The sequence below is a fragment of the Daktulosphaira vitifoliae genome, unplaced genomic scaffold (assembly GCF_025091365.1).
Source record: "Daktulosphaira vitifoliae isolate Bord-2020 unplaced genomic scaffold, ASM2509136v1 Scaffold_1, whole genome shotgun sequence".
NCBI lineage: Eukaryota > Metazoa > Arthropoda > Insecta > Hemiptera > Phylloxeridae > Daktulosphaira > Daktulosphaira vitifoliae.
In genome coordinates, this window is record NW_026099572.1 from 28,234,306 (window position 1) to 28,259,120 (window position 24,815).

Sequence of the window (24,815 nt, forward strand, 5' to 3'; positions counted from 1 at the left end):
GTAATTCTTAAACATTTTTTAAGATTATATGTTAATAGCTGTTTTTTGACATTAAATAAAACATTTAGTTTGTTTTTTTTATCGTACTTTAGTAAATAAACTGATATATTTTGAATTGTGGCGTTTAAATGAAAATGAGTAATACTTTTATCAAATAAATTATTATTGATACTGATAATGTGCTTTTGTCAATGGTTGGAGGAGTAGAGAGGGGATCCCAGGGGCCAGTGACGAGTATTTATTTTTTACATTCGTACCTATTCTAAATTTCTTCTTTCATTTCCACGAGAAAACTACCATCTGTTACCAGCAAAACGATTTCATATACACCTATGGTAAATATTAAAAAGTTGTATTCTATCTAATAATTATTTTATTTTATTATGTCTAATATATTTTCAACGGTATTAAAAACAACACAATTACGTCATCGCTCACTTAAATTAGGTCTTTTATAACGAAACGCATGTTGAATTGAACTAGGGATGTGTATAGTAATTGTTATTTAAAGAAATAATTTTTTAGTCATACTAAATAATTTTCTGTTGAATTTTTTTAGTTTCATAGTATTGTGAACTCTCTTTTGAATATGTAAGTGTATAACCTCAAACACTGTTATACTATTTCATATTTACTTGTAATTTAGGTTCTCAGAGACTAGGCATGTTTTTAAATGATGTTGAAAAAATCTAAATAAGATTTTACTTTGTTTAATATCTTATTAGTTTGTAACTATGCTGTTTGAAATGTTCTGTATATAATTTGTGAGTTATATCTTCTATCTAGACTCTAAATTAGTTTTATATTTAAAAAATCTTCTCTACATTGTTTTTAATAATATTTTGTTTTAATGTTTATTCAGTGTTAATGTGAAAACTAATTTTGTTGATAATGAAATGACCTGGTAGATTTTTATTTAATTGTCAATTTTCAATATTTTTATTGGAGCATAGTTTACTTTGAGTATGAAAACTTCATTTAACCATTACAATTTTCACTGTCATAGTTTACAAATACATTTATTTATTAAATAATTAATTCATTGTTTTTAATTAAATTAGTTGAATCATCAATTATGAATAAAAAGTCAATCTTGACCTGTATTTATTGTTGGTATTATATGACCTTCATACTATTTATTAAACAAAAATACCTTAGTTTATAAAAAAGTATGCAAAATATTTTTTAGTTTTGTATGTTATGTTAAACCATAAGCTTTTCAAAATTTTCAATTTTTTTTATGTATTAAGTGTTTTATTGTACTACAACTTTCCAATTAATGAAGAATTCTAAAAATGACTTCTACTTACTGACCTAAAACCTTTTAAAATAACCATATTTTTTTATGACCTAAATGTTAATATTTGAAAATTATGAAATTATTTTGAATTGAAATATTTTAAATATAATCATATAAATAATTCAAATTACAAAAAAAAAATTGCTCATTCTTAATTTCATAAATTAGACATTTTATTAGTAAAATACAACTTGTTACTAAATCTAAATAATATTATGAAAAATTGATGTACATCTCATTAATTACTGTAACTAATTTATTTGGAATTTATAATAATATTCCTACGAATGAAATAATAAATCAGTAAAAATTTCAATTAAGTTCTTGATTATCTTTTGACTATTTAGTATGTAGACCAAAGATGTGATTAATATTGTTTTATTTTATAACTATTAAAATAATATTATTATTGGATAATATATGAACAATAACATTTTTTATATTGTTTATTAATTTGTTAAAAATGTTTTTTAAACCAATTTTTCTATTTCATTGATTACTAAAATGTGAATTGTTCAATAATGTCATGTATCTTTCATTGTTGAGTTAAAAATTTTCATTTTTTTTTTTGGATATCAGAAGAAATATCTTTCTTTGTTTTATATAAGTTAGTTATATTATTATGATTATAACATAAAAAAAGGTTATAATTCACAATTACTTAATTTAAAAGGAGGAAACAACTGTTTATATAAACAATCTAGGCATATTATATACATATATAACATATTTTGTTTTCAATGTTATTCTTATTCTATACTAAATATGATTTAATTTTTCAACAAGTTATTGAAATTTATGTTTTCTAAAAATTAATTTTTTTAAATTTAGTACAATTCCCATATTAGTGATTTAAATTCCAATTTTGTCATTGAAGCTACAGATCTATTGTTATGCTTTGATGTTTAAAAACAAATTCATATATTGACAATAAATTAATTATGTGTTAAATTAATATTTATTTTAGAATGGAAGGTGACCAATTAGATTTTGAAGACCCTTCTACATCGTGTCTTGATAGGACTGACTCCACCAGTCAAAGTCCAGCAATGTGTCCAGTTGTTTTAGAAGCAGCTGAACAAGAATTAATAGCAGAAGAATCAGCTCCTGCTACAGATTCAGATGAAATAGGTTTGGCTAATACTCATAGTAGCAATGGTTACCTCAACCTTATTTCTAATGATACTTGTACCGACCATGACATTTCTTCTGATGAAAGTCCTCTTCATGGTGATGATTGGGGTGATGAAGATGAAAATTGGACTGACCATAGTGAAAATAATGAAGCATCTTGTACTAAAGAAATTATAGTATGTATATATTGCTAACAAATCGATAAATATAGAATAGTAAATGTTAATACCAATTTTATAACTTTAAATATTTTTAGTATGTCTAAAAAATGCTTTAAAAATATCCTCACAACCAATGGTATACCTAAAAAATCTTTTGAACTTGTGCTATTTATTAATGAAATATTATTATTATATTTTACTCAAAAATATCCTATAGATAAATGTGGATTTTAATGACTTATGAGTTTTTTTCAGTAAATTATAAATATTTAACTATATTTTTTGATAATTTAGGTAAAAACTTAATTTTATATCTTTTTAAAATATTTGAGTGTGTGTATATATATATGTATACAAAGTGATTTTTTTTATCATAACCCACTCAATTACTTACAGAATAAATATATTTAAACATTTTTTTTTTTTGTTATCTTTAGTTACACATTATTCTTGAATTATTAAATATGTAATACTTTTTATGTTCATTCCTTATGCCTTGTAAGGATGTCAACTTTGTTTTTTTAAATGGAAACACATATTTTTAATTTAATAAAATTTTTGAGTTTTTAATTTAATAGTAAATGGCATTTGAATTTTTAATATAACTTTATTCGTTTATTAGATATAAATGTTTAAAATTTCAAATTTTTGAGTTAATATACATGTATAATACACAAGGGATTACAAATACAGGTAGCTAAATGGTTTTTATGACATCGCTGTCACGGTCATGGATTGTTTATTATCAATTATGACTATCAATAGATATACTTTTTATATAGTCCGTTAGTATATTTATGAACTCACAACAATGTGCCTTACTACCATTGATAATAACAATGCTGTGTACCTGTGAATATTGATATCATAAAAAAACAATTAGCTACCTGTATTTGTAATACCTTGTGTATTATACATGTATATTAACTTAATAATTTGAAACTTTAAATATTTATATCTAATAAATGAATAAAGTTATATTAAAAATTCAAATGCCATTTACTATTAAATTAAAAACTCAAAAATTTTATTAAATTAAAAATATGTGTTTCCATTTAAAAAAACAAAGTTNACACTTATATGATGAAACTGAATTACTATAATTTGATATGATGTATACACAATGGATTTACTGGTTTGAGTACATGGGCAGTTTTTGCTTATCTCTTTAACAACAAATACTAAAACAATTAACTATATTTGAAATTATTTTGTTATTAATTCATGCTTTTTTTAAATAGAGAAAAAGAAAAATATCAAGTTCTACTTTGGCATCTGAAGATTTTCCGTCCAAAAAGCAATATTATGATCAAAATAATTGTACACTTGAAAGGTAAGTTTGAATAAATAAATGAAATTACCCAGCTATAGTAATGAACTATTTTTCAAGTTAATACTAATTTTTGGTGTATCAATTTTAAAATCGAAATACCAATAAAAAGTGGCACCAAAAATACTATAATTTCTAATACTTAATGAACTGTTTTTTTTGTTTTTAAAATTTTAATTTATTTTATATATATTTTAAATAAATATAATGCTTATGATTTAAATTTTAATTCTATTAAATTAAAATTTTATATTAATTAGACTGACACCAAAAATGGTAGAAAATGAACTACCTAATGACAAGGTAAAAGTACGCCGTAGTTGTATTCCGTCCAAAGATGATCCTCCCGAAGAAATGATGGATTGGTTAAAAACATTTTCAGTTAGTTAAAACTATATATATTTTTATTTGTTTGTTGTTTTAATTGATTTCCTTCTTTTTATAGAGATGGTCGAATGCTGAAAGAATGTTAGCTATAGACATGTTAGTTGATGAATGTGAACCTACTCAAGTGCGACACATGTTACAATTGATTGAGCCACAATTTCAAAGGGATTTCATTTCTTTACTTCCTAAAGAAGTGTGTACTATTTTTCTTTACTATGAAAATTTATTTTAATTTTTTATATTAATTGATTTATCAATGACTTTAGTTAGCGTTATATGTTTTGTCATTCTTGGAACCTAAAGATCTATTAAAAGCTGCCCAAACTTGTCGAAGTTGGCGATTTTTATCTGAAGATAATTTATTATGGCGAGAAAAATGCCTAAAAGCTGGTATTACATTGATGGAACCACCAGTAAACAAACGTTCTAGAAGTCGTTATGCAATTACATCACCTTGGAAAGTAAGGAATATTTTAATGATTTCTTATGTACAAATTTATTATTTAAATAAAATAACAGTAAAAAAGGAAAAGAAACAAGCTTATATTAAACAAGAAAATTTACTATGTAAACTTTATAAGATTTTATTTGTTATATATTATATTTTTCATCATAAAAAGAAAAAAAATCTATATTAAGAGTGATATAACATTTTTTACACATAAAAGTGTAATACCTTTATCAATAGTACACTAAAAATATAATTTTAATATAGATAAATAATGTTTACATAATTTAATAAATATAATTTTCAATTACTTATATCCTTTTTATCAACAATATTTGATTAATTTTTATAACAAAAAATATGAAAATATTTAATACTCTTTTAGAAGATTAATGTATTATATTATTATACATTAAACTAGATAAATAATACATAAAATTCATGAACATTATGAAAAATTTTATTATACAACCGTTTTTAAAAATTGTCATCATCAGATACACAACTTTGTACTAGTTTATGTATCTTCTTAATTTTTATATTGAATGTCATTATAACTTGATCAACCATACAGATATTATTAAATATTAATATTTAATTTATTTAAAATTTCATTATTATTATTTTTAATTAGGCTTCATACATGAGACAACATTCAATTGAAATGAACTGGAGGGTCAAACCAATTAAAATGCCAATAATACTTAAAGGACATGATGACCATGTTATTACATGCCTACAATTTTGTGGTAACAGAGTTGTAAGTGGATCTGATGACAATACACTTAAAGTATGGTCAGTGTCATCGGGGAAAGTAAGTGTTAATCATATATCAGTTCAATATTTGTTAATATTTAAAAAATTTATATAATTTTAAAATTTGAATGACATAAATAAAAAACAGGGTGATTAATATGTTAAATTGATTAGAGCCCAATGACTGAACACTGTTGGTATTACTTTTAATTTCAAAATTCTTTACTTTTCCAAATTGGATAGTTTCTTTATTAACTATAGTTATTTAAATGTATTTTGAGCAATTAAAATATTGGTTAATTACAGAGTCTTTTAGATTTTTTTAAGTTAAATTTAATCTAGGTTTATTAGCTTTTTTAGTTTGCTATTATTAAAAGATTAAACATGTTAAAATACATATACTAATGTATATACTATAATAACATAACTATTAGAAACTCTCTTACATTGATGCAAATAGATAGTAATGTAGAATTGGCTATTGTTAACAATAACCACTTAATAAAATACACATCAGAGGTATATACGATTCTTAAAGTTACAGAAATATAAACAAAAATAATCAATATGAAGAAAGTAACACCATTCTTACAGACTTGCTTAGCATATTCAAAAACTTATAAAATGCATTATAAACATATATATAAGTAGATTCATAATTTTAAAAATGCCGGACATGGCAACATCTAATGGAATAAACAACCTATCAGTTTGTTTATTATTTCATTTATACTTATTACTTACTATTCAAAAATCATATATTATTTACATAGTTTACATATCCTTAATTATTAACTAATTTTATATTAATATATTATGTATATGGAAATGTTTTTTTCAGTGCTTAAAAGTTTTAACTGGTCATACTGGAGGAGTATGGTCTTCTCAAATGGCTGGCAATATAATTATAAGCGGTTCTACAGATCGAACCCTAAAAGTATGGAATGCTGAAACTGGCCAATGTATACATACCTTATATGGACATACTTCAACTGTCCGCTGTATGCATTTACATGAAAACAAGTATGAGAGTATTAATTAATATTGAAATTGTCAAATATATTAGATAGATTAACTTAATTTTTCTTATAATAGCTAAAAAACTAGAAATATTTTATCAATACTTTTTTTTTTTTAATTAAAAATATTTTTGTGCTAATTATTAAAAAGTTAAAAATCACTCATGTAGTTGTAAAAAAATTAATTATACTAAAAATTTCTTAATTTTCAAGTTTTATTGATGTATGAGTTTAATCAAGAAGTTATATCTTAATTAAAAAATATATAAATAGTTTTTTTATGATAGATTTTCTATATGTATTAAAAAATTTACATAAATCTCAAATATGATATGGTCAAATTTAGAATAATATTTTAATTGTGCATACTAAGTAATATTTTTAATCATTTACAGAGTTGTAAGTGGTTCTAGAGATGCTTCATTACGTCTTTGGGATGTTAAGACTGGTGAATGTTTATCTATATTTCTTGGTCATTTAGCCGCAGTACGCTGTGTTCAATATGATGGCCGACTAATAGTTAGTGGTGCTTACGACTATTTAGTCAAAGTGTGGGATGTAGATAGTGAAACTTGTTTGCATACACTATCTGGTCATACAAATCGTGTATATTCATTACAAGTAAGAAAAGTTGATTGTTTTTTATTGCTTTTTTTTAATAATGTTCATCTTAATATTTATGTTTTATTGTTTTATTATATATTCCAAAGGGCGTGAACAAATTTAATTAAAATTTTCTCTTTTATGTTTATTTTATGTGTTAATCATTCTAAACAAATGTAGTTATACCATCATTCTTTAGAAACATAGATATCTAATTATAAACTATAACTTCTATAAACTCAAAGTTCCTTAGTTGAAACTTTTATATTCATTAAGTAGATATTTTTCTGAAAATTAATATTGTCTAATTTTATACAATATTTATTGTGATATAAAAAAAAAATTGTGCTGAATATATTCAAATTGTATGTAGAATATTTTAAATATCAAAAAAGTATATATTTTTTTCATTGTCAAGATCAAATATATCAACAATTTTATTTGTCGTTTTATTATCTATTAAGTATGCCTATTAAATATATGTCTTGCTAAAATTTTTAAACAAATATGTTTTAATTTTATTATTTACTAGTATTATAAGTTTTACAATTAATATTATTAACTTAAAAAAGGAACATTCATCTATAGGTTGATCCGTGAATCATAAACCACTCAATTACTCTTAAAATAATATTAATTTTGAGAAATTATTAAGTATTTTTTTGGTTTATCTCTTATGCGTTATAAGGATATCAACTTTTTTATTTTTAATGAAAAAATTCATGTTAATGTTTAACATTTTATAAAGTAGAAAATATTATAATTAATAAAATGACTGGTCGAAAAATGCTTTTGGACTAGTATTTTAGAAGTTGTTAATAATATGATATAATGATTGATGGTGAGGAATGGGTGCTGCTATTTTTATCACTAGACTTGGTCTCATTTTCCTCTTATCTAGGTATAAAAATAAAGTTTTTATTTTCAGATCTAACTCATTTTACCCAAAAATTGACTTTTACCAATTTTGCACTAACCCTCATATTTGTCTTATTTCTTCATATTATTTCATATTTTACAACAGTAAAATAGATTATTGTATAACTATAATTGCTTTAATACTGAAATATACTTCAACTAACTAGAAATCTTGTTAAATTATACATATTTGGAATATATCAAATGAGAAATAAATATTATAAATAGGTAAAAAAATTAGGCAATATTATTGTTGATGAACCCTATTTTTAGTAAATATAAAGGGTAATTGAAAATTTATTATTTAAAAATTACTACATGATAATAAATTTTAATTATTAGCTATTTTTGAATGTTTCACAATTTAAATAGAAAAGTGATCACAAGACTTATTATGTGTTAATGTTAAAAAATTATATTAAAATACTTAAATCTAAGTCTGACAACATATATATTTTTAAACATAATAAAGTCCTGATATTATAATGTAATATCAAATAAAAACATAAAGTAATTATAATAGAAAAATGGTTGTAATTGTAGTTTTGTAAATAATTTTTTTTATAAATTATTATAAAATGTACGTTATAATATCTGTTTTAGTTTGATAGTACTCATGTTGTAAGTGGATCATTAGATACTAGTATTAGAGTATGGGATGTTGAGACTGGTACTTGTAAGCATACTTTAATGGGGCATCAATCATTAACTTCTGGTATGGAATTAAGAGACAATATTTTAGTCTCTGGAAATGCAGACTCTACTGTAAAAGTATGGGATATAATTTCCGGACAATGTTTACAAACTTTATCAGGTAATATATATATATATATAAAGAAGAAAATATTAAATATGTAACAATGTACAGGTGGATTTAATTGTTTATATAATATTTTAAATTTTTATACAGGTCCAAATAAACACAATTCTGCCGTTACGTGCCTCCAATTTAATTCAAGATTTGTGATAACATCGTCAGATGACGGAACAGTAAAATTATGGGATGTCAAAACTGGTAATTAAATTTTTTTTGTTTAAAGTATCTAATTATGTATCAAAATGAATTTTATATACATGAAAGAGAAACAAATACATAGATTTTTATATTTTATTGTATAGGTGAATTTATTAGAAATTTAATAGCCCTAGAAAGTGGTGGAAGTGGTGGAGTTGTATGGCGTATTAGAGCAAATGAAACCAAACTCGTGTGTGCAGTAGGCAGTCGAAATGGTACTGAAGAAACCAAATTATTTGTATTAGATTTTGACGCTGACCTCAAGTAACAAAAAAAGAATAAAAATCAAAAACTTGATTGTTTGCATCACATTTTTTATATTTGGTTAAGGAGAGTTATGAATATTTGGGACTGTTATACTTAAGATTAAAAAAGTGTCCTCTCATGTTTATTAGTTATTAAAATATTTAGTGTTATTGTATATCATTCAGTATTATGCTCTTTGTTGTTAGTGATACTACAAAGGAAAGATGTGTAAGTTTAAATGCAATCTAATAACTCAAAAAAAAATGTTGGTTATGACTCATATGTATTATTTTTAAAAGTAAACTTAAATTTGGTGAAAAAGTTATCAATTTACACTTAACTATTATTGGCTTTATTTTAATCAATTACATATTATTGATGACAGTAAGTGGCAACTGGCTGATAAATTTTGTCGTTCATAAATTGTTTTATAGTGCAAATTTAGAACAAATGTTTTGATAATTATGAGTCTTAAGTTATAAAATTAGATCTTTTGAAGAAAAACAATTGTCAAGTCACTAACTTCTTATACTTCTTAGTTACATCTGTCTTTAATGCTGCAATCTTTATATTTTAAATTAGACTTTGGTTTAATATATATTTATTTATTTTCTGAAAAAAAAATATAATAATTTTGATACATCGTATACTTCTTTTTAGAATTTATAACAATATTTTTGTTTAATCTGATGTTTATGTTATTTATTAAATTTTCATTTTTTCATTATTATTATCTCACTTTGTTAAAAGTGTAAGATACTAGATTTCTTAATCTATTTGGCAACACTTCATTGAAAATATTAACTTATTTATTTATTTTGCAATCTAACAAATTCATAATTATTATATTAAGTGTTTTAAATATAATGATTTAAATGATAAATATTACTAGTTACTGCCTTTTAAAATTGTGATACATTGGTTTATTATATTTTTTTGTGAAAAAGATCTTAATAAAACAAAATATACAATTATTACTGTCTTCTAATGTAATAAATTTTACTACTTGAATTTTATTTTTATTGAATTGAATATTAATGAATTATTAAGTTATAAAATCAATTTTTATCCATACAATGTTAGTATGTTCTATGCTTTTTAATTGGTTGAAATTTTTTGTACTCATATTCTGATCTTTAATGAAAAACTGTTAAATGTAAAATTTATTTTTTACTTTGAGAACTATATTATTTCAATTTAAAAATAAAAAATATTGTAATTATCAATATCATAATACCAACTTTCTAAAGATATTAATTAAATTTATATTTTATCAAATCTCTAATCACAAGTTATAGGAAATTTTAAGATTGCAAGATGTAGTAAACTAAGTTATACATTATTAAATTAATTTTGTACTTCATTATTTACATAATTTAATTTATTTTTAATGAAATTTTTGCTATTCTTTTATTTACTAAAAACACTTATGATTCACAAAAAATGTAGAATTTTTTCCAAGAAAATGCTTATTAAATATTTTAATTAGTAATTATAATTTTACTTAAAGGTTGATTGCAGTAAAATTATTTGATTAATAGAATTTAAAAAAATTAAGAATGACTGAATAGCAATTATTTACTATATAAGTCAACAAAAATTATGTTTGATGATGAAGTGTACATAACTGAATATTTAGTCATCTTAGTATTGTTGATTATTTAATAGATCATTTATACTTTTACGAAGAAACCATTGTAAAAAACAACAATGATGCTCAATAATGATAACCTCTAAATATAATTTAGTAAATAATTCTTGCTGTTGTGACATCAATGTTATCTATATTATGTAAAATGAACAAAAATGATCATGTTTTATTTTACAAGTGCCAAAAACTATTTTAATTTATTTTGTTTTCTTTCCCACCCATTATTAGTTATGAATACATTTTCATAGTTGCCAATAATTTTAATATTATTATTTAAGAAGAAACAGATTTTTCTGTTTTTTTTCCAGTAGATTTTTATATGTTTATTTAATTTTTTTATATTCAATGAAATGGTAAAGATGTTATTAAAATTAACACTTTAAGTTACCGAATATTGGATATTTTTTCCTGTTACATAATTATTATAGTATCAATTTCGATTTATTTGTATATTTTTTAGTTAATTATGTAAAATGATAATTATTTTTTTATGATTTCTTATTTTAAGCTTACGTTTGATTAATTATTCATTACGTAATAATGACTGCATTAGAGAGACAAATTATTTTAAGGATTACTAATTGCTATTATTAGAAAATATTAATATTAAGATCTGTGATTTATTTTACTTACTTCTTTCTTCTTTACACATTAAAAGTTACAATGATCATAAGAAATGTGTACAACTTATGTCATGAAATTTATTTGTATCTATAATAGATTTTTGTAATGAATAGTATGTAACATTGTAAGTTACAGCCAATAATTAAGTTAATTCTGTTGTTATGTATATCCATCTGTTAATAGATTAATTTATGACATACAATTAAAAATAGAAACATGTGTTTCATAATTGTTGTACTTTATTTTCTTCTTCATTGAATAGACAACTATGTTTATAAAATACATGAGACAATAGTTTATTTTTAATAGTTTTTATTTATTCATTTTATCTCTGTGTAATTAATTGTTTCTTAAAAACTTTAATAGTTATGATATTTTTACTTTACAAAACCTCAAATATATTACAGAAGATTAAATTTCTGTAATATATTTGTTTTATTAATTATCAATATTTTTTTTTCTTAATACTGGCCCATTATTTTGATTAATTGTAAATAATTCCTATGAATTTCAATTAAGTGATGAATGATTAAAAATTGAGAATAGTTACATTGAGATGATTTTAAATGAGTACATTTTTTACGAAGGGAAGCGGGATCATGTACATTATTAATACTTATGTACAACTTCAATACAAATAAGTATTTTTAATAAAAATAACTAAAAGTACTCAAATGCATTTTTGAATAAGATTTTTGACGAACATTAACACTTTAGAAATGCTGTATATATATACATATTTGTAACTGAATATTTATATTTAATTTTTTCATATTACATTGGTGATAATTTTTAAATTAATGAAAAAAAAAAGTAAATATTTAATAATGTGTTTAACACATATGAGGAATAATATATTTTTGTTAACATTTAGCTAAATAGATGTAAGTATTGATCTGTATAAGGTTATAATTTTAAATACTTATGAGGCTCGGATTATACATATTCGGGGTCTCGAGCTTCGGTTTTGTAACGGACCCTAAGAAAAGACCCATGGACCTTCCCCATTGACAGCAATATTTATTTTCAAAACGAAGCAATGAGCAAAATATAGAATTTTGTAGATTTTTACTATGTCCATTCCCAATTATAAAATTTTGGTTACATCTTTGTGTTCAAAGATCTCAAAAAGAAAAAATTGAAAAAAGCCATAGAATTTCAATATTATTTAGATGTAGATTTTAACGTGCAAGGAGATCGCGAAATCACGAGTAGCGCTTCGGTCGGCCATATCGATCGGATGTGTATACACCATACATAGTAAGATATAGTAGCCGTGGACGTGTGTACTAGCAGCGGGCGTATCCTTCGTCGGACCGGGCGGCTCTGCGTCTGTCTGCGCGCGTTCTCCTCGCGAGTGTGTGTTTATGTGCTGATTGTCGTCCGCGCCTGATGCCTGCGTCCTGCTTACGTTTCTCATCGCACCACGCCGGTTTTCTCATACCTCACGCCCAATAACTACCTTTGATTACTTTTTTCAGCGATATTATTTTGTTTATAATAATCTTGACTGCAGTTCGCTGAACAAAATAGCTATTTACTATAAGCAGTGCACTTTATTCACGCGCCCGTCAACATCACGGGCCTACAGAGGAGCTTGGCCTAAACGACGGCTGCTCTTCGCTTACTCGCACATATAAAACGTCTACGGTCATCGAATAGTGTGTCGGCTGTGGAGATCACGAGCTTTGCAACACCCGTTTCTTTCCACAAAACTTTGAACGCGTTCAGTTTACATAATACAGTCCAACAGGTTTCCGGTAAGTGATTTTGTTCTTAGTTTGTGTACAATTATTAGTTGACGGCAGGTCTTCACTTACTAACGATCGCACTGGAAAGACTCGCGCGTTTGCTTTCCATTCTGGTTTTTTTAAGTTCCACTAAGACGATATCGAAGCGAAATTAATATTACAAAACGTACTTCATCCATGGCACAATGCCAACCGGGTGGACTGGCGTCGTTCTGGCAAGAAATATACGGCGTACCACATACTGACTCAAAACACCGTGGCGAAATGCATTATGTTAAATTTACTTTTGAATGACTCCATTGCCTTTTTGACAACTCATAAATATAAACCAAAATAATATACAAAAGTTAAAAACATGTACTTTGTTAACATAATTTAAACTTTCTGTAGTAAATAATAATACAAAATTTATTTATATTTCAAGTACTACAACCTTAATAGTTTACCGGGTAGAAAAATGTATATTAGCTAGTAATAACTTACTAGTTTTAAGTCAGTTCATCTAAAAAAAGCAAAATTACAAAACATTTTTTTTTTTAACAAAAATCCTTTTGCAACTGGACAACCCAAATAATACAACATAAATCTACATGATTCTTCAAAGATATCAGTATTAGATACAGTATATTATACTACCCGTTTTCGGATAAATATGAATTTTTTATTGCTTTTGAAACTACGATTAAAATTCAGTTCCACCTATAGTTTAAAAATAACTTCAATAATTTTATTTATGAAAATGTTCACAAATTTATATATAACTTATACTAGCATTTTTACTAGTATCGTTCGTTTGCAGAGTTTAAAATTTCTTCTTAATTCTCTTGTCTACTCCTCATACGTCACTCTTGTATTTTTTTTTTTTTTAATTAAAAAATTTATCTTTTTGGTAGATTTATAAGTATATTCTATGAATCTATATCAAATTCATTTGTTTCTGATTTTCTAGTAATCGGGCGCTACAAATAGGCAATTTTGCTACACTCCGGTCCTACATTTTTTTAAATAATAGTCAACTTATCAAAAGTCATTTTATATATTTATTGACTCTTAACTAGAAGTTGTACAATTGGGTAGCAATCTGGCTATCTTCTTTCAAATGTTCATGTCATATTTACTTTTAGCACATATACTAATTCTATGTTGTTCGGAGCAAAAGAAAAGTGTAAAATTGCAACTTTTGAGTAAATGATTTTGAAATTTGTATAAAACATAATTTTTGTTTTGCATATAAATTATAATATTAAATGTAAACTGTAAGTTTCAAATTCAGTTTTCCAAAAGTTGCATTTTTACAATTATCTTTTTTTACCGGAACACCACGGATTAATATTTCAGATTGTATATATCAATAAAAAAAATGTATAAATACAAATATGACGTTCTATGTGCAAACAACTTTATAATATAAAAAAAAAATCAGTAAAAATTATTAATTAAATAAATATTCAAGATTTATTATGTATTTACAGTCTAGGTTTAGTCATTATATTTGTTGTTTAAATATACCTAAAAATTAAACTTTGTTATTGATAGTTTTGAAGGACAGATCTTGTTAAATGGTGTAATACATGTTATAATTAAAAATATTTTAATTTATATGACAGAAAATTGATTTTGATTAGATTAAACAAATTAAATTAGAATTTTGGACGTAAAATAAATATATTTCCTTCATTTAAAAATTGAAACGTTCTACGTGTCAAAATAAAATGAAAAATGTTTAGATAATCATTATTAATTTAATATAAAATTTAATTTAAAATTAAAATCTTTATTTTTCATATAAATGTGCAAGACATTTAGACTATGTGATGGAACTTAGAACAAGTATCAGTGATGGGCAAATTTCAATATGAATTTTTAGATAATTTTCACTCATAAAAAAACTATCTGATATTTAAATTGTTATCTCATTTTTGACTATTTAGAGGTTAAATAGCTATCAGTGAAAAATTACTTTGTAGATGATACATTATATAAATAACATTAACCAAAAAGAACATAAACATTAAAAATGTATGAATGATTTTATTAAAATCAGTAACTTATTAAAAAATAAAGTATAGTAAAGGATATTAATATTGATAATATTTGCCAATTGGTATTTAACCAGCTTTGTCAAAATATCAATTTTGACAAATAGATTTTAGATTATATTAAAATGTTTCTAAATATTCAACACATAGATTAATATTAGAGAATAGTGTTTATCTCTGAGAATATTTATAGAAATAATAAAATATTATAACTTAAATGAAGAGGGAGTGGAGACATTATACATATATTCTTTTTCATAATTTCAAACAGAGTAGCTGCAGTGATACCATTTTGTCGATACTTAAAAGTTGTACGAGTTCATATTAAAGTATTTTGTCTAAAATCATTACTTTATTTTAAGACATTCGTCGTTTAGTTTTAAATAAATTATTAAATGATCAAATATCTAAAAATAATAAATGTTTAAAGAACATATTGACTTTACATTATGAAAGTTAATTTTATTAAAAGCAGATTTTTCGTGTATACGCGATAATTACGGTATATTTAAAGACTCCATTTCAGACGGTTCGCCATTCACCCCGACCTTTATCGCCCTGTTTGAATTGTGCGTGACTTTTAATGGGACAATGAAACCGTCGGTTCGTGTGGATAAGTGCTCAATCGCTACCGGTTATTAAATCTGTTAAAGCCAAAGTAAATCGCCGTTTTAACGCGTCGCCTGTGTACTACGTGCAGTACACACATTTTTTGTAAAACTTTTTGATTATTACACTATTTGAATTGAGTTTCAGCGTAAACAATAGCCAGTAGTAAAGTTTTTACTTTTTGTTTGACAGCGGCCATGTATGTGCGTGTTCGCTGTGTTTACACACTGTGGTGCGATTTTCTTATACAACATCAGCTGTTTCAAAATAATTTGACACTAACTTCCATAGTTGTTATTAAAAGACGATTAGGTACAAAAGTCAAAACTTCGACTTTAATAAAAACGTAATTCTCATTTGATAAATAAGTCACCTAAATGATATTTGATCATAATAATCATATCCGGTGGTAGAAATTGCAAGGCCTTTTACGAAGTTCTTAATATTTTTTTTAGCGGAAAAGAACTTTTTTTTATATTATCAACTAAGTTAGCCGGACATTGTAAAATGGAGGTTCCGTTTGGGCATACTTCGCAGACCTCTAGAACCGGCCCTGATTATATTTAAGTAAATAAATTGAGATTTCTATATTAGAATTGAGAAATAGTATAAGCGGGGAAAAACATTAGCATACAAATAGAAACATTTTTTTTGTACGTCGTTTTTAAAAAACAGAAAGCAAAAATAAAAATATGGATCTTTAATATTTTTTATAGAGAGACAGAATTTAAAATCCTTGGCGGCATAACCATTAAATACGACCTAAAAAGTACATATAGTGTACAACAAACATATAAGTATCAAAAAAAAAAAAATGTAAAATTTATATATAACATTTTTGCAGTAAAATTTATTTTAAGTAAATTGTTATTTTGTATTTCTGGACGGATCTTGTAAAAATTGTTACAAAAATAATTAGTAATTAATTTTTTTAATTGGTTTTGATTCCCCAGAATATTATATATTATTACAATATTATTGTCCAAAAAATATTAGTAATAATAATTATTTATTTATGTACTGCATTTGACAAATCAAAATGAAAATAAATCGGTTTGTTTGAATAACAATAGTAAATTTACATATAAAGGCCAAAGGAAAAAATAGAAATCCTGGCAAAGGATAATTTTTCGGCACACCCAAAATTTATCCTGTGCATGTATACTTGCATCCACAAAGGTATAGATTATTATGGAAAATCCTAAACGGCGCATTCAAACTTGAATGATATCTTGACGGGCCAGAGCTGGAAATAAAATAAAAATGTATGACGTCCCTTACCGTTCAACTACTGGTACCCCAAACTCCCCAACACCACTCACTTGGGTTCATGCAATCATCAGTCATCCGTTCCGGCCAACGCCGTTACCGTTCTCCCCAGTCTTACCCGGTGCAAGACGATGATGAGATGGCGGTTTGGGGTCAAACGCGCGTTTACCCGACATGTAAAACTGGGGCACGGCAATGACGTCATACCGACCGGTTCCCGTGGTAACGGCCGACAGCGTATGACGTCATTGATAACCCAGCTTCCTGGTCCGGGGAGCACGAGGCATTCATTAAACCGAGGCCTGTTTTCTATGTTATATCTTGTATATCTTTTGTCGTTTGTCGAATTTCCAGACTGTTATGTATCCATTGTTGATGATGTCCTATTATTATTAAACCCTTTTTCGGTAAAAGGTTTTCTCGTATATTTTGTCGTATAATTTCACACGGGTGGACGATATATGATGACTTTTGTGACCACATATTATTTTTCCAAGTGTTCGTCCTTCACGCCGTGACCTACATACTTTATTGTACTTCATCCACGTCATTGTTTATCAAGTGTATAGTCACAAGACTTACATCGTCCTTTTAGTGTTTGCGCAGATTTCAATTACATTAAAAAATACTGTCATGATTCGATTAAATGACATGGGCGGTGGAGTTGGCTTAGTGAAAGGTTTGGTAGCCGCCGTTCACAAATGTAGGCTTTTACTTGTTGAATGGACGTCGTTTCGCGCACACCGCGAGTTGTTCGTTCACTTCCGGCTACCCTTCGTAACCTTCCTCCCACCAATCCTTTAGACAGTACCCTCGTTTTCCCCTTTGAACAACACCTATCTTTATGTATAGCAATATTCCGAGCAACTGATTATGTTCCATGTAGTTATATACACTATAATTATTTACACGTAAGCTGAACAAATATATTAATTGTATTGTTGAAACAAATCATTAAAAGTATAATATATTATAATATATTTTATGTATAATGTACATTAATAATAACATTAATTTTTATTGAGCGTGTAAAAATTTGTTAAGGGGTGTAAGCAAGTATATTCAAAATATTTCACTATAATATTTTTTGAAAAATGTGTTTTTCCAATACACGTAAATATCGTAATGTAATTAATTTAATTAATTACAAAATAATTCAATTATTAAAGTTAAAATAAATTGGCTTATAAATGTGTAAAAATGACAATTTAATAAAATTTAAAATTAATGTAGAGACTTATTTAAAAACAAGTGATTATTAGAGGGTCCGGACTTAAATTTTTTAAAAAACATTGAAAAATGACCTTTATAAATACCTTAAAAGTCTAATTAGACTTTTAAGCGTTTTAAAACGCTCTAAAAAAAAAACGACATGTAAAATATCAATATATAAATGCTATACAAAAATACTTTAAAAAATATATATATATATATTGTTTTGTATACATTAATTTGATTTTGCATTAAAAATATTGATGATAATATATTAACAATTTACTCGATTTTAATAAAAAAAAAAAAAGTAATTATGCTTTAAAATATGTAAAAATAACAAAGATGTTTAAAAATCACAAAAAAAAAAAATTAAGTTTAATTTTTCACTATATAAGTCATATGTTGTGTCTGGAAAACGTGATATAATATTTAACTCTAAAAAAAATGCACTTTGTATATTAATCCTATTTTAAGTTATTAATTGTACATAGTTCAATGAAATATTGATTGATTACTTTATACAACGACTATTGTAAATATGTTTGTTTTCAAATTACTATTTCTAAATTGTCGGGAGATAATTAAACAAATAACAAATATAAAATTTGACTATTCTGCGAGTCTGTAACTAGGGCAGCATTTGGACATTCTGCGCACCTTGACAATTTTTATAATAATTCATACGACGTACAAAATTTGTTTACCTTTCGAATAAAAACATTAAAACAACGATGTACATTTGCCGTAAAAAGTATTTTTATTGCGACCAATTTAAATATCTCTTGAAATAAACGGCAAATAATGTACACGCAATAACAACTGTCAGATACGTAAGTGCAGTAACCTCCGAGGGAATGGCTCATCGTGATTCGTGTGGATGTATGTTTTGTGTATACGTTTTATATATATTTCTCGAGAGATAACGGGAGCGTGAAATCGGACAATAATAAATTTCAAGGAAAATAATAATCCCTCTCGCAGTCATTTTCGAGGTCCTGCTGGGAGTAGTATTGAAATTACGCATTGGCACAGTCGCATTGCCGGGCGGCAGAGGTTGTGCGGTACGGTACGGTAGTTCCCTTTCGGATGACCGAACAAGTTATAAACCGTTACACTGCTATTTTCTCCGGTCGTTCGCAAAGCTCCGGTGGTACCGCCTTGGAAAATGTAGAGTACGAGGCGGCGGTGAGTTTCTCTGATTGGATTAAAACAACCCGAATTGCTCTGACGCTTCCGATTAAAAAAAAAAATTTTATTGCATTACTTCCGGCCAGTAAACACCAGTTTTTATGGATTGCATTGTACGGCATAACCACGAAGATATCTCGGCCGATAAAACACTAATGTACTGATCATTTTTTGCTTAACGTAACTGTGCAGGAAATTTACTGCATTCGGATTTAGCGGTACCAAAATTATGAATAAATATTAACGATAAATGTTAGTATGCGGTATTACACTTATGAAAGTATTTTACTTTTTAATCTTAAATAGTGAATATTTTTTTGTATTCAGTACTGATTTTTTTACTACATCCTATAGTAGTTTACTTTAGAAAATATCAAGAGTTTTTTTTTCTTTGGATACGTGATCGAATTAAATGCATAGACACAACATAACCAAAATTTCTGGAGTTTTGCTGAAAAGAGGTTTATTTGGTAAACTCATAGAGAGTGAAACCTATAAAAACCCCTAAGATAGTTGTAAACACATAGTTCAGATAATAATTTTCTGATTATAAACTATTAAATAAATCTTCTAATTTTTCGCATTATACGATTTATTGAGATAATATCTCAATAATGGCAAATTAGAAGATTTTTTTAACGTATTTAAAACAATGAAAATCGTAATATATTTTTTATTCCATTTATTGAAATTAAAAAATAGCAGCAATGATTGTCATTCAGCTTCAATATCACCTCTTTTAGTTTTCTAAAATTACAATTTTGATAAAACAAACATATGTAACATCACGTTTTAACATTTTCAGAGGGGTGCTAAAATTTTCCTTGAACCCTTCTAGTTGCGCCTAGATATGATAAAATACATAGTTATACTCTTATTGATAAATTAATTACCCTATAAATAGTATTAACAATTATATAGTTAATTATTTCGAGTATAGCCTTTTTTATAATAAAATCAAAACGCAATTAAAATAGATTAAAATTGTACATATAAAAGATTTTTTTTACTTTAAATTTGCATTAAATATCTACAGTCCCATTTAAGTGTAAAGAATATACAATTACTTTTACTCTTTAAAATGTATTTCTAATTATTTTAAACTGTTTATTTTTATTCCCAACTGCAAAACAAACGTTAAATTGGTTCCATGAAATCTTGAACCTGTGTTTTATCAATAAAGATATAAAAAATTGTTGGCAATGAATAAAAATTTAAACCTTTTCCTTTATACTTTTAGCAAACGTTATTAAATTTTAACAAATATATTCTAAAAATGTAACAAACACAATAAATAAATAGTTTCAAAGACAACAAATTTTTACAAAGAAAATTTAATCCAATTAAATCTTATCAAAACTATTTGTTAAGAGCTATTTAATTTTAATGTCAAAAACGCAAAATTAGCTATTAAAAATTTAATTTTAATCTTAAGCCAGTGTATATAGTGACGGATTATGGTGGATGGAAGGGGGCGGAGTCCTTCTTCATATTTTGAGTATAATCTAGAGTCCTCTTTATGTCGAATCCCAAAATGCTGACCATTGGGGGGGAGTAGAAAGCATTAATATAAGAAATTTATTCGAAATGGTCAAAATTTCAAAATTGTTAAATATTGTTAGGGGCTTACAATATACATATTATACAATATACTTGTTCTTACAATATATATATAGAACAACTTAAACTATGAAATAATATGAATTCTATAATACGGCCATGGTAATAAAAGTACTTGAAGTATAGTCAACCGTGACATAATTATTGTTACTTGTTTTTTTTTGGGGATTATTCAAAAGTTCAATTGATAATTCTTTAAAATAAGCTTATAAACCATGTATTTAATTTATTACAACAAATGGTACTAAAAGACTTATTGTATTAAGGGTTATAAAGTGATAGAAATAAATATTTAAAGTGATATAAACATTTGTTATATTAATAGAACATACTANAGGCTTACAATATACATATTATACAATATACCTGTTCTTACAATATATACATAGAACAACTTAAATGATGAAATAATAAGAATTCTATAATACGGCCATGGTAATAAAAGTACTTGAAGTACAGTCAACCGTGACATAATTATTGTTACTTGTTATTTTTGGGGATTATTCAAAAGTTCAATTGATAATTCTTTAAAATAAGCTTAAAAACCATGTATTTAATTTATTACAACAAATGGTACTAAAATACTTATTGTATTAAGGGTTATAAAGTGATAGAAATAAATATTTAAAGTGATATAAACATTTGTTATATTAATAGAACATACTACAGTTGTTGATATATTTTTAGTCGTACAATACCTGATAAATTATATTACTATATTTGTCATTTCATATTTTTATATGTAGATATCTATCTAAATTGGGTAACTGTTAATACTTTTTCTCTACATGTTTCTGTTATAGTGGAAAGTTTAAAAAGACTGTTTTGCATTCATTTTCATAATAAATTAAAATTTTGATATGGACTTTGTGATGTTTTCGTATAATATTCAATTTTAATGGATATTTAATGAATTAACAAAAATTATATGTAGGTAATAATCTATTCCTTCATTAAGAAAATTTTTTTTAATAACATTTTTAACTTTTGTGGGAAGACAACTCGGTGTGGCTCAAATCGCTCCTCATTTTATAGGAACTATAGTTCCCTCCCCGAGTTTTTTCTATTTGAACCACTGTCTAAAGCAATATTTTTTTTCATTAGAAAAATTAAACTATTTCATTATTTATAATGTAGATTTTGAATTCACTGTTTAAAAATATTTAATGTAAAGTGATTTTTTTTTTAATTTTTATAATAAAATATTGATATATTGATCTTTTACTTTAATAATGTGTCAAGATTCGATATGAAATTCTAAGGAAGCAATCATTGTAAATCTTAAGAGAATATCATTGAAAATACACGTACATTTTTAATTTTTATAAGTTATATTTTTTAAAAATTAACCTTAGGTAGCTGACTATGTTAGTGGTTTTAGTTATCCTATATATAATTTTATATTATATACTTTATCAAATCAGTTTTAAACCCAATTGATATCGAGGAACAGTACCGAATTATCTCCACGTCCTCATCAATTTTTTTCTTATAACAAAAATAAATAAATTAACATATTAACAAATCTGTATTGTAAATGTCACTTTGACATTAAATACTAATTGTGTAAAGTCGTGTTTGTTTCTTAATAATAATATTATAGTTAAAATACTATGTTATTATATGTTATAATTGTTCATTATATAAGTATGTTTTAACTTAAAAATAACCATAAAATATTTGATTTATTATTTGTTAGTATTAATATTAATTTCGTTTTGAATTTGTAAAATAATAAAACATTTGTAGTATACACTGAATGTGTGCATTTAGGGATTAAAAAATACTGATATACTGCCAAGTTTGATTGAGAATTTGCCAGTAATTCTTTTTTCAAATAAACTTCATTTAAATGTGCAGTATTTGAACAAAACGCTCAACTTATCTTATATACGAGATTCCAACCAAAAATTCACAGTAGTAAGTGGGCAAACGTTGTGATTAAAACAAAAAGCGTGAATAGTCTTGTTTGTTGTTAGCTATTTTGTTCTAAACATCCTTAATATTCGAATAATAATAACCAAGAAAATTCTATTCTATTGTTGAAAAACAGAGGAAAAAGTATAAAAAATTGAGAAAAACACATAAAAAGACACGCTTTTGTTTTGAATTCCTGTTGACCCAACGTAGTTAGTTTATCATCTCGGGAAGCGTTTAATTACATCAGATCATCTTAGTGCTAACTTGCAAATGAATTGCTTGGGGAAAAAACTATTCTTGTTTTCTCTTTTTTACCTTTCCCAGAGAGGTTATACGACAAATTAAAATTTATGATTTGGTACTTTACTTCAGTTGTTATTTAACAAAGCGTAATTGCTAAAGTTTATAATTAATCAGTTAAATAATTGAATCAAGGTTAATTTTGAATTATAAATAAATTTATAACGTTTAGGTATCTAATGAATTTTAATGCATAAATTATATTCTAGTAGAAATAAAATCAAATTAATTTTTATAATCACATTTCACGTGATTTTAATTAATGTTCTTGTTTAAATTATTTTCGCAAATTTTAGTTAAGCCATGATTTATAATTTGTTATGATACTTTTATAATAATTGCTTTATTTTTTCAAATGACCAATTCAACAGAATCCAAGAAAATTTATTTTGAGCAAACAAAATAAGGAGGGCAAAAAAAGGTAGAAAAAAATTCATTTTGAATTCTCAACTTTCAAGTATTAAAATGTGAACCTTATGTAGATTAGCATTATTACTGCCAACATGTACAATAGAGGTAGGAGGCATATTTAATTCTGCTCATACCTAAACAAACTTGGTCAATATGTCTGTAACCCTTTGGACCGGTTCCAGAAACATTTCACCGCAATTGCTTATTTAACATATTAAAGAATACAATTATTTTTTTCATAATTAAAACGTATAAATAATAATAATGGCAAATAAACATTGGTATCTGAAGCTAAAAACATAAAGTGAAAGAATGAGTACAAGAAACGATATTTTACGACAAAATACGACGTTAAGTGTTGTAGAAAGAGAATAAGGGGATTATATGGTAAGAAACTCTCTAAATACACCTGGCACAGTTTGGCCATTACTTAAAGCAATTTAATTTATGCAGAACTATAAGAATTTACTTCCACTTAGGAGTTTGGCTGTTAGATAGCAAAGAAATAATGGAAAAAGTAATAAGAGTAAAACATTAAAAAAAACATTGTCCTTTCTATATTAAACGTTTTATATTGTTATATCTTAGCAAAAGTTTAACCAAAATATATGTTGTAAACACTCTTATAAGTATGCATGTAGAACACACATGTTTTATTATTAAAAGGGATGTACAGAGGTTACATGACTCCAATAATTAAAGCATAAGTTATCGTAAAAAATACTTAATTGTTCATAAATATTAAGTAAAAAAAACTCATTTAATATAGTTTAATTCATGAAATTTGTCCAAATTTTGAATTTCATACCGAGATTAACACTTAGATCGCTCCTGACATTATTATAGTTTTTAGAATTTATATAATATTGTTGTCTCAATATTATTAATAAAAAAATCTTTT

General features: G+C 25.2%; 2 protein-coding genes across 13 annotated transcripts in view; both read left to right on the forward strand.

Annotated features, from left to right (window-relative positions):
- Positions 1-4: 4 nt before the first annotated feature.
- On the forward strand, positions 5-9,757 carry LOC126896190 (F-box/WD repeat-containing protein 7). Of its 2 annotated transcripts, none has more exons than XM_050668758.1 (12): positions 5-335; positions 2,268-2,610; positions 3,837-3,928; positions 4,186-4,306; positions 4,371-4,505; positions 4,579-4,773; positions 5,395-5,574; positions 6,358-6,539; positions 6,931-7,156; positions 8,660-8,870; positions 8,967-9,071; positions 9,176-9,757. In XM_050668758.1, the coding sequence occupies exons 2-12, from the start codon at positions 2,269-2,271 to the stop codon at positions 9,337-9,339; spliced, it is 1,953 nt and encodes a 650-aa protein (XP_050524715.1). In that variant the 5' UTR covers positions 5-335; position 2,268; the 3' UTR covers positions 9,340-9,757. The 2 variants fall into 2 exon arrangements, with proteins under 2 accessions (XP_050524715.1, XP_050524716.1); XM_050668759.1 differs by lacking the exon at positions 5-335 and adding an exon at positions 477-591.
- A 3,130-nt stretch (positions 9,758-12,887) lies between these two features.
- Positions 12,888-24,815, forward strand: part of LOC126898997 (glucose transporter type 1) — a 37,685-nt gene continuing 25,757 nt past the window's right edge. For 4 of the 11 annotated variants that reach the window (XM_050673463.1, XM_050673489.1, XM_050673455.1 and 1 more), the window contains exon 1: positions 12,888-13,352. The gene's annotated coding sequence lies outside the window, so the exon portion shown is untranslated. The remainder of the gene's footprint in view (positions 13,353-24,815) is intronic. The other 7 variants (XM_050673498.1, XM_050673507.1, XM_050673480.1 and 4 more) reach the window with 3 other exon arrangements.